Here is a 9,768-nt window from a genome sequence, read left to right on the forward strand (position 1 = left end):
CTTTTAATTGAAGGGAGAAGGGGAGAGAGGTGAGGGCTGACACCAGAGCTATTTTGAGACATAAAAGATTTCAAAATAAAGTGCAGCTTCCACTGCCATAGTTCCCGATGGCCAACGGAACCCAGGTGAGTAGGAAAGTTCTCCACGGAGAACATTCGCACAGAATCCACTGTCTCCACACTGGCCAAGCCACCTTCCCCCCAAGCCGAACGTCCTGTAAATGGCTGCCTGCCAGGCTTCAGCTGGGCGCAATCCCCACCTTTCCCCGACAGCCTCCAGCAAGAGATGACCAAGCGGTCAAGTCCACCCAGCAGGCACAGAAGCTGGACTTCTCCAAGGCGGGGATTCGGGGCCCACCGGCATCAGTAAAGGCCCGGATCTATGAAGATCTGGCGGTTACTAAAGGCAGAGCAGAAGATCCCACAACCCTCTCTCCAGCAAGCCTGACCCTACCCTTCTTGCGGGTGGGCGGGGGTGTGTGTGTGGGGGGGGGGGGCATATGTGGTGCCTCCGCTTCTTTCTGAAACCCGGAGCGATAAGCAACACCAGTGCCCGATCTGTTCCCATCGCAGTCCGCGCGCCGCCGTCATCCCCGTCATCCCCAGAGCCCCTTCCCTGGCAGCCCCGCCTTTCCGTGAGTTCGGAACCAGGCTGCCCAACCGTGCAGGGAGAGTGAGCAAAAACTTGCCAGGCACCTAAGGGGAAACTGACAACAATTAAAACGGCCAGCTGCCCGTTTGGAAAGGGAAGAGAGTGATGTTTTCTTGTACAAAATCTGCGTCGCCGGGCAAGCCGCAAACTGGGGAAGGGGCCGTCCTCCCACCCCGGAGGGCACGGAGGACGCGGGCCAGCGTTTCTGCGGTCAGTGCTGCTGGACTTCCAACACCAAAGTTTCCGGAAAACTGTGTCACGGACACAGGCTGCTGTGATCCGAGCAGACGTGCCCAGAGCCTTCCCAGCAGGGCACAAGGCACGCCGCTCTGCCCTCCCTCCCCCGCCGTTCTTTAGGGATGCGGAGACCGCTGGCACGCAGGGCACGGGGGCCACTCCAGTCCCCGCAGGCTCTAGCCCTCCTCCCCGCCACTGCGCTGCGGCCCCGGGGTGGGGTCACCGAGCGCCCCATCCCGGCCGCCGCACTTGCGGGGAGCAAGGGACGCAGACACGGCCCGCGCGTGCGAAGGCAGCCCCCCGGCTCGCGGGGTGGCACCGGCGCGCGCGCGCGCGCACTCACGCGCCCCGAGCAGCGCGCGGGGGGGGCGCGTTACCTGTTCTGCCAGCCCTGGAGGAGGTTGGTGTATTTGCTGAGCACGCCCTCGAGTGCCGGCTCCCGCCGGCGGCCGCCTCCTCCGGACGGGCTAGCAGCCACCGAGCCCGGGCTGCTGCGGCTGCCCCCGCCGCCCAGCCCGGCCGCCGCCGCCCGGCTGGAGACCCCCCGGCCCGCCAGGGAGCAGGAGGGCGAGGAGCCGGCCGAGGTGGCGCGGCTGCTGCTGCTGCTGCCCCCGCCGCCGTCCGCGCCCTGGGCCGCCCTCTCCATGGTCCGTGCGCGCCCGGGACGCGGGTGCCCGCCGCGGTGGCGGCCCCGGCACGGCGGCGGTTGCTGCTGCTGCTGCTGCTGCTGCTGCTACTACAGCTCCGGGCGCCCGGGCCGCGCGTGGCTGCTCCGGATCCCGGGGAAACGCCTGACTCATACAGGAGGAAGAGGAGGAGGCGGCAAAGGAGAGCTGGGGAGGAAGCCAACGGGGCTGGATGCAGCTGCGGCCGCCCCTCCTCCCGGCGCCGCCCCTCCCTCCGCACTAGTTTCCCGAGCAAGTTGGGCGCCCAGGGCCGCTTCGGCTAGCGCCCTGCGGGTCCCTCCTCCGCTCCCTCGGCGTGCGCGCGGCCGCTCGGGCCCGGCGGCCGGGGGCCGGGCTGCAGGGTGGGCACGCCCCGATTCCACGCCCTGTCACTCTCGGAGGCGAAGGGGCGAGAAGGAATCTCGGCGCGGCGCTCCCCACCCCCAGCCCACCTCGGGGCCCGGGGGAGGGGCGGCCCCACCCACTAGGTCCACCCGGATATGGACCCGCCCGGCCTGACCCGGGGACACCGCGCGCTCCCTCTCTCTCTCTCTCTCTCTCTCTCTCTCTCTCTCTCTCTCTCTCTCCCCCCGTCTTCCGCACACACGCCTGGCCCAGGCACGTACGCACAACCCTGGAAGTCTGGCTCCCCCGGCGGAGCGCGCAGAGCGGGCCGGAGGCCCTGCGGCTCCGCCCGCCGGGCTGGGGACCGGGGCGGGGCCGGTGGCGGACACAGGTGAGCTGCCCCGGCGTTTGCTCGCCACGCAGTTACGGCAAATACGTAACGGTCGGGGGCGCGGGGGACGAACTCGGCGGCTTGTGTAAATGTGTGCGCCACGCCACTCGCAGGCCCCACACCAGTCCCCAGCCCTGATGGGCACGCAGAGACCTGGCGAGGCCAGACCTACCCTTTGTGGGCGTGGAGCACCTGGCGCCTGCGAACCCAAGGCTCCACTGGCGCGCTCGGCCCCACTGACAATTTTTTTTTAAATAACCACTGCACCCTGGAAGTTTCTAAGCCGTGACTACGAAAGGGGTCACACCCGTGTGAAGGCCAAAGGTGATGGGTGAGGGGTGAGCCCTGTGCAAAGGAGCTGCAATTCAAGAACGCAACAGTGAAGACAATCAGCAGGTACAGTACAGTCAGCTCCCTTGGGGGCATTCCCCGCCTGACCCCTCCCTGGCTTGCCAGCCTTTCACGTGGTTTCGCTCTAGACGTTTCCATGGAGCTACTTCTGGGACGGACGGAGCAGTGGTTGTGTCCCTGAATAAATAAATGACAACAGCGAAACTCACAACAGGACTACTTGGGCAGGGGCCGGCACTGTGGCATAGCAGGTAAGGCCTCCGCCTGCAGTGCCGTCATCCCATATGGCCGCCGGTTCTAGTCCCGGCTGCTCCACTTCCGATCCAGCTCTCTGCTATGGTCTGGGAAAGCGGTGGAAGACGGCCCAAGTGCTTGGGCCCCTGCACCCACGTGGGCGACCCACAAGAAGCTCCTGACTTCAGATGGGCACAGCTCCAGCTGTTAGGGCCCTCTGGAGAGTGAACCAGCAGATGGAAGACACTCCCCCTCTCTGTAACTCCGCCTTTCAAATAAATAAAATAAATCTTAAAAAAAAAAAAATAAAGACTACATGGGCCAACACGGAAGCCAGACGCAGCCTGCTTCTCATCTACCACCTTGATCAGGTTCGCGCTTGCAGCCTTGGTTTTCTCACCTGTGAAATGGGACGGATGCCTGTGATGTCCTAGGGAAGAATGGAGGAGCAGCCTCCTGGCACGAAGAGGACCTCAGGCTTGGCCAGGACACAGGAGTAACCCACGCCGCTGTGGGTCCTCCATCTCTGTCTTTCCCTTATCACAGGTGAGCAGCAGGTCCCAGTAAGTGCCTCCTTCAGCTTGGCTCTCCGAGCGAGAAAACAGGAGGCAGATGAGGTCAAAGCCGGTTAGTCTTAGCCGTCTAATAGAACAAAATGAGTATTAGCCTGCTGAGATTTTTAGCATATTTTTTATTTAAGATTTATTTTATTTATTTGAAAGACAGAGTTACAGAGAGAGAGAGAGAGAGAGATCTTCCATCCGCTGCTTCACTCCCCAGAAGACTGCAACAGCCAGAGCTGTGCCGATCTGAAGCCACGGCACCAGCCCCTTTAGCATCTTTTTAAAAAAAAACCCGCAGCTCACTCGGCTAATCCTCCGCCTGCGGCGCCGGCACACCGGGTTCTAGTCCCGGTTGGGACACCAGTTCTGTCCCAGTTGCCCCTCTTCCAGGCTTCCACAGCTCTCTACTGTGGCCCGGGAAGGCAGTGGAGGATGGCCCAAGTGCTTGGGCCCTGCACCTGCATGGGAGACCAGGAGGAAGCACCTGGCTCCTGGCTTCACATTGGTGCAGCGCTGGCCGTGGCAGCCATTTGCGGGGTGAACCAATGGAAAGAAGAACACTCTCTCTCTCTCTCTCTCTCTCTCTCTCTCTCTCTCTCTCACTAACTCTGCCTGTCAAAAAAATTATTTATTTATTTGAGAGAGTTACACAGAGAGGCAGAGAGTCTTCCATCCTCTGGGTCGCTCCCCAGTTGGCTGCAACAGCTGGAGCTGTGCCGTTCCAAAGCCAGGAGCCAGGAGTTTCTTCCGGGTCTTCCATGCAGTGCAGGGCCCAAGCACTTGGGCCATCTTCTACTGCTTTCCCAGGCCACAGCAGAGAGCAGGATCAGAAGTGCAGCAGCCAGGACTCAAACCGGCGCCCATAGGGATGCCAGCACGGCAGGCGGTGGCTTTATCCCCTACACCACAGCACCGGCCCCTTTTAGCATCATTCTTTGCCTAAGGTGACTTCCATGCAGGTCAGTGTGTCTGTCCAAGCCCTTTGTTGACAGAGAGACTGAGGAGGTGAGTGCACACTGAACTGTCCACATCACTCAACCCATTGTATTGGAGATTGCTACCCCAAACTCCTGCTGAAGGGCACAGTGCAGGCCAGAATGGGCCAGGAGCAAGCCCGCTGGGAGGGGTGTGCATTTGGCCTGGTGGTCAAGATGCAGGTTAGAACCCCCGAGGGCCATACCCAAGTGTCCAGCATCTAGTCCTGGCTGCAGACCCTGGGAGGCAGCAGTTACGGCTCAAGCCGCCGGGTTCCTGGATAGATCTCCTGACTTCCAGGACACGCGGGGAGTGAAGCAGCAGGTGGGAGGATCTCCCTCCCTCTCCTTCCCTCTCCCTCCCTCTCCCTCCCTCTCCCTCTCTCTGTATGTGTAACTGTCTCTCAGATAACTCAATGTTTGCAACAGCTCAGGAAGTCTGTAGCAAGAGGCGAGTGGAGCCTGTAGCCTGGAAGAAGAGGCTGAGCCAGGAGAGACATGCATGGCGCATGCTGTTCCCTCTGCTGGTACTACTTTCCCTGTTCTCTTCACCTGGCTGGTGCCTCTCACCCGTGGAGTGTTGAACTAAAAGCCACTGCCTCCAGAAAGTCTTCCGTGTCGCACTCTAACACAGCCAGCAGGGAAAAGCCCCCTGCAGAATTATCGTTGGAAAGGAAAGTGTCTTCTTATTGGAAAAGGGATTTGAGAATAAAGACATGATAGGTTGGCAAAAAGATGCAATGCACGTGCTTAAAGTAGTTTCAAACTTCTCAAAATATATATGCCCAGCAGACGGGCTGTTTCCTTAACTTACCCAGGTTGTATAAATCATTAAGAAAAATCAGAAATGCAGATGGAATGAAACCTAACAGCCATGTGAAGATTTTGAAAATGGAAGCCAACTATGACTGGAGCAATAAGATAAACACATCACAACTCTGAGGTCAGCATCGTGGTGCAACAGGTTAAGTCACCATATGGGACGCTCCAGCTCCCTGCTAATGCGCCTGGGAAGGCAGCAGAGGATGGCTCAAGCGCTTGGGCCCCTGCACCCAGTGGGAGACCAGACGGAGTTCCTGGCTGCTGGCTTCTGCCCCAGCCTTGGCTATTGCAACCATTTGGGGAATGAACCAGCAGATAGAAGATCTCTCTCTTTCTCTCCCATCCTCACTCTTACTCTTTCAAATAAATAAATAAATCTTAAAAAAAAAAAAAAAAGGCACAATCAGCCTCCCCCAGGCGCTGGCTGCCCTATCTCCTGCCCGCTGACGCGGACCTGGGGAGCTGACGCGGAATTCCCGTGGTTGCCCCGCCTGGCAGGGTCTTTCTTACCAAAGGCCCGCAAAGCCTGGGGAGGTGTCGCTGAAGCAGCAGCAGAGTCCATGGACGTGGACGTAGCTGGCCACGTGACGTGAACAGAGCCTGGCCGTGGAGAGAAAAGTGTCACAAACGGTCACCGTCCGGGATCCACGTGATTGCGTTTGTATCGGAAACGCCTTGCGCCCTGTTGTCCATCACAAACAGTCGTAGTGACTGTGACGCTAATAATTCCTGAGCCCTCACTCCGTGCTGGACACAGCGGCAGTGCACTGAGCCCTCGCAGACAACCCCTTGGGGGGAACCCCAGTTCTTGTTCCCATTTTACGGAAGGGGGAAACTGAGTCAACGAGCGGTTGAGCGACATCCCCCAAGTTCTCGCAGAGCGAGGGTTTGAAAGCGGGCAGTCAGTTCATAACCACTGCGTTAGACTGCTTGCTTCGTAATGGACCCAGTTTCATTTCCTCTGCGTAATGAGACCACTGAAAGTACAGCTCAGTGCCTGGAATTCCATTTCCTGTTATATTTTTGTTCAGTTAGAAATTAATTCTCCCAGGCACGAATCCGAGGGAAGCAGGCAGGTGCTTGGGCCGCCAGCATCCAGCCTCACCACCCACTGGGTGTTTATTGTTGGATGAGTGAAGTCCGATGTCACGAGGAAGAAACAGAGGCTCGGGAGGAGTGAAAACTAAACCATGGTCTTCTGACTCCAAGCCTGGTGTCCTTGGAAATGCGGCACACTGCCTGAACTTGACACGGACTTGGGACTGTGGACGCGCAGCTGCGCCATCAGAATCACGGTATGAGCACTAGCCACCCGATGAATGAGCAGCTCCACACAGATCACTCTGGAAATCCGGCGTCCCATATCAGAGCGTTGGTTCGGGTCCCGGCTGCTCCATTCTGAACCAGCTCCCGGCTAGTGCACCTGGGAAAGCAGCAGAAGATGGCCCAAGTGCTTGGGCCCCTGCACCCACACGGGAGACCTGGAGGCTCCTGGCTCCCGGCTTCGACCTAGCCCTGCCCTGGCTGTGGAAGACTTTTGGGGAATGAACCAGCAGGTGCAAGATCTCTCTCTTTGTCTCTCATGTCACTCTGCCTTTCAAATACATAAAATAAATCTTTAAAAAAATTTTTTAAAAATCAAACCCTCACTGCTACAGGGGCTGCATGCAGCTTTGCAATATAGCTACACATGCAATATATTAATATTTTCCAAGACGGGACTATATCATTGTTTTCATTGTTAATTTTACTATAATAGATGCCCACATTTAAAGATTTACATGCACAAAATTGTAAAATAGAAACTGGAAACTCATATATAACCCCTCCCTCAAACAAAAACCAGGAGCCATAGCTGTGGCGCAGTAGGTTAAAGCCCTGGCCTGAGGGGCTGGCATCCCATATGGGCACTGGTTCGAGTCCCGGCTGCTCCTCTTCCGATCCAGCTCTCTGCTGTGGCCTGGGAGAGCAGTGGAAGATGGCCCAAGTCCTTGGACCCCTGCACCCACATGGGAGACCCAGAAGAATCTCCTGGCTCCTGACTTCGGATCGGCGTAGCTTTGGCCGTTGCGGCCATCTGGGGAGTGAACCAGTGAATGGAAGACCTCTCTCTCTGTTTCTACCTCTCTAACTCTCGCTTTCAAATAAATAAAATAAATCTTAAAAACACACACACACACACACACACAGAGCCTGTCGTTTACACTTGGATCCTTCCAGGCACTTGGCTATGCAGAGACACAGTTGTATCTGATTTTCTTCAAAAAACAGGGCTCCGGCTATGGGACATATAATGCCTTCAGCCTTGCTGGGTCCTCCAAAGACCTCAGAATGGACAGTTTCCCTCCAGCTGTAGCACCATCTGTAGCCATTCCAGAGTAACTCACTGTGGTACGAACCCCAATCCAGCCATCCTGCTACTGATGAACACCAGGGTGTTTCAGACTTGGGCTATTATGGGAAAAGTGTTCTTTAAGGTTTATTTGAAATGCAGAGTGATGAGAGGGGGAATGGGGCGGTGAGAGAGAGAGAGAGAGAGAGAGAGAGAGAGAGAGAGAGAACTTCTATCCACTGGTTCACTCCCCAGATGGCCACAACAGCCAGGTCTGTTCTAGACCAGTGCCAGGAGCCCAGAACTCCATCCGGGTCTCTCACCTGGTGGAGGGTCCGGGCACCTGAGCCGTCCTCGCTCTGCTCTCCCAGGTGCGTTAGCAGGAAGCTGGATCAGGAGCAGAGCAGCCAGGACTTCAACTGCTGCTCTGATATGGGGGGCTGGCACCACCAGTGGTAGCTTAGCCCACTGCACCACAAGGCCAGCCCCCAAAATGTTCTTTAAATAACCTCGTACATGAATTATTTCCTCAGAATGTTGTCCATGTGGCTCGGGTACTAAAGAATTACCTCCAGGGCCGGTGCCGCGGCTCACTAGGCTAATCCTCCGCCTGCGGCGCCGGCACCCCGGGTTCTAGTCCCGGTCAGGGCGCCGGATTCTGTCCCGGTTGCCCCTCTTCCAGGCCAGCTCTCTGCTGTGGCCCGGGAGTGCAGTGGAGGATGGCCCAAGTGCTTGGGCCCTGCACCCCATGGGAGACCAGGAGAAGCACCTGGCTCCTGGCTTCGGATCAGCGTGGTGCGCTGGCCACAGCGGCCATTGGAGGGTGAACCAACGGCAAAGGAAGACCTTTCTGTCTGTCTCTCTCTCTCACTGTCCACTCTGCCTGTCAAAAAAAAAAAAAAAAAAAAAAAAAAAAAAGAATTACCTCCAGGAAGTCTGAATCCGTTTTTCCCATGATGAGCCTGGCTAGGCCTCACTTATTGGAATGCTGGATGATGTAGGCTGGCTTGGCTGGGCACCAGGGCTCTCTCCTCCATCCGGCCACTCGTACTGCAGCAGGCTAGCCTGGCCACGGTCTCTCTCATAGCACAGAGAGGGCGGGCGCCAGAGAGACAGCAAGCTATACAAAAGGCCTCCTGAAGGGAACTGGTGCAGAATCACTTTGAAAAAAAAAAAAAAAACAACACATGCTGGAGGGGCAGGTGCCATGGGGTAGTAGGTTAAGCCCCCGCTTGCAGTGCCAGCATCCCATATGGGCACTGGTTCGAGTCCCGGCTGCTCCACTTCCGATCCAGCTCTCTGCTATGGCCTAGGAAAGCAGTGAAAGATGGCCCAAGTCCTTGGGCCCCTGCACCCACGTGGGAAACCCAGAAGAAGCTCCTGGCCACAGGCTTCTTTCTGGCCCAGCCCTGGCCATTGCAGCCATCTGGGGAGTGACCCAGAAGATGGCAGATATCTCTCTCTCTCTCTCTCTTTCTCTCTCACTTGCTCTCTCTCGCTCTCTGCCTTTCAAATAAATCTTAAAATAAATAAATAAGCATGCTAGAATAATTTATGAACTTGGATTAGGGAGTGGAGTAAATGCATGCTCCCTGTTGTGAAAGGGGCTGGCAGGCTGAGAGGGCACAGCCAGGGGGGCGGGGAAGGCAGCCAGCAGCCACAGAGACAGCTCCCGGCGCTTGGCCCAGAGGGGGAGCATGCAGCTTGGCCCCGCTGGAGTTCAGGGTCACTCCGGCTTCTGACCATGCTGCCCCCAGCAGTCTCCTTTTTGAATGGGACGCCTCTCTCTCTCTCACCATCGTGTGGTGTGGGAAGGGGCAGACAGCAGTGTCTCCAGCTTCATGGGCCAGAGGGGTGGGTCTCAGCGCGCTGCCTGCCAGGAACTACACCTGAAGAGTCTCTTTCAGCCCACACACAGTGGAGACAGTCACAGGAGGAGGTTAGCAGGTGTACAGGTGCAGGAGGGGACCACACGCTCCTTGAGCTGGACAGGTGCGTTTTGCAGGTGGCAAGGATACAGATAATCGCAGCGAAAGGCAGATCATGATGATTTCAGATATGTCTGGGGTGCACAGGGGCCCAGCAGCTGAGACACTCCCATCCTACACCAGAGAGCTGGGTTCAAGTCCTGGCTCCACTCCCGAGTTTCCTGCTGATGTCAACCCTAGGAGGCGGCAGGTGACGGCTCAAGTAATTCGGTCTC

At 57.4% G+C, this 9,768-nt stretch overlaps 1 protein-coding gene across 4 annotated transcripts in view; it reads right to left on the reverse strand.

Moving 5' to 3' along the window:
* The window catches only part of OSBPL10 (oxysterol binding protein like 10), a 296,379-nt gene extending 294,270 nt beyond the window's left edge, over positions 1-2,109 (reverse strand). Inside the window, exon 1 of one of the 4 annotated variants that reach the window (XM_089331213.1) lies at positions 1,266-2,095. In XM_089331213.1, the coding sequence (XP_089187339.1) occupies positions 1,266-1,534 (269 nt within the window). In that variant the 5' untranslated portion in view covers positions 1,535-2,095. Of the gene's footprint in view, positions 1-1,265 lie in introns of all 4 variants that reach the window. The other 3 variants (XM_008266099.5, XM_002716244.6, XM_089331219.1) reach the window with 3 other exon arrangements.
* Between the last annotated feature and the right edge of the window lie 7,659 nt (positions 2,110-9,768).

The sequence above is a fragment of the Oryctolagus cuniculus genome, chromosome 4 (genome assembly GCF_051225735.1).
Source record: "Oryctolagus cuniculus isolate XC-2025 breed Fujian yellow rabbit chromosome 4, ASM5122573v1, whole genome shotgun sequence".
NCBI classification, from domain to species: domain Eukaryota; kingdom Metazoa; phylum Chordata; class Mammalia; order Lagomorpha; family Leporidae; genus Oryctolagus; species Oryctolagus cuniculus.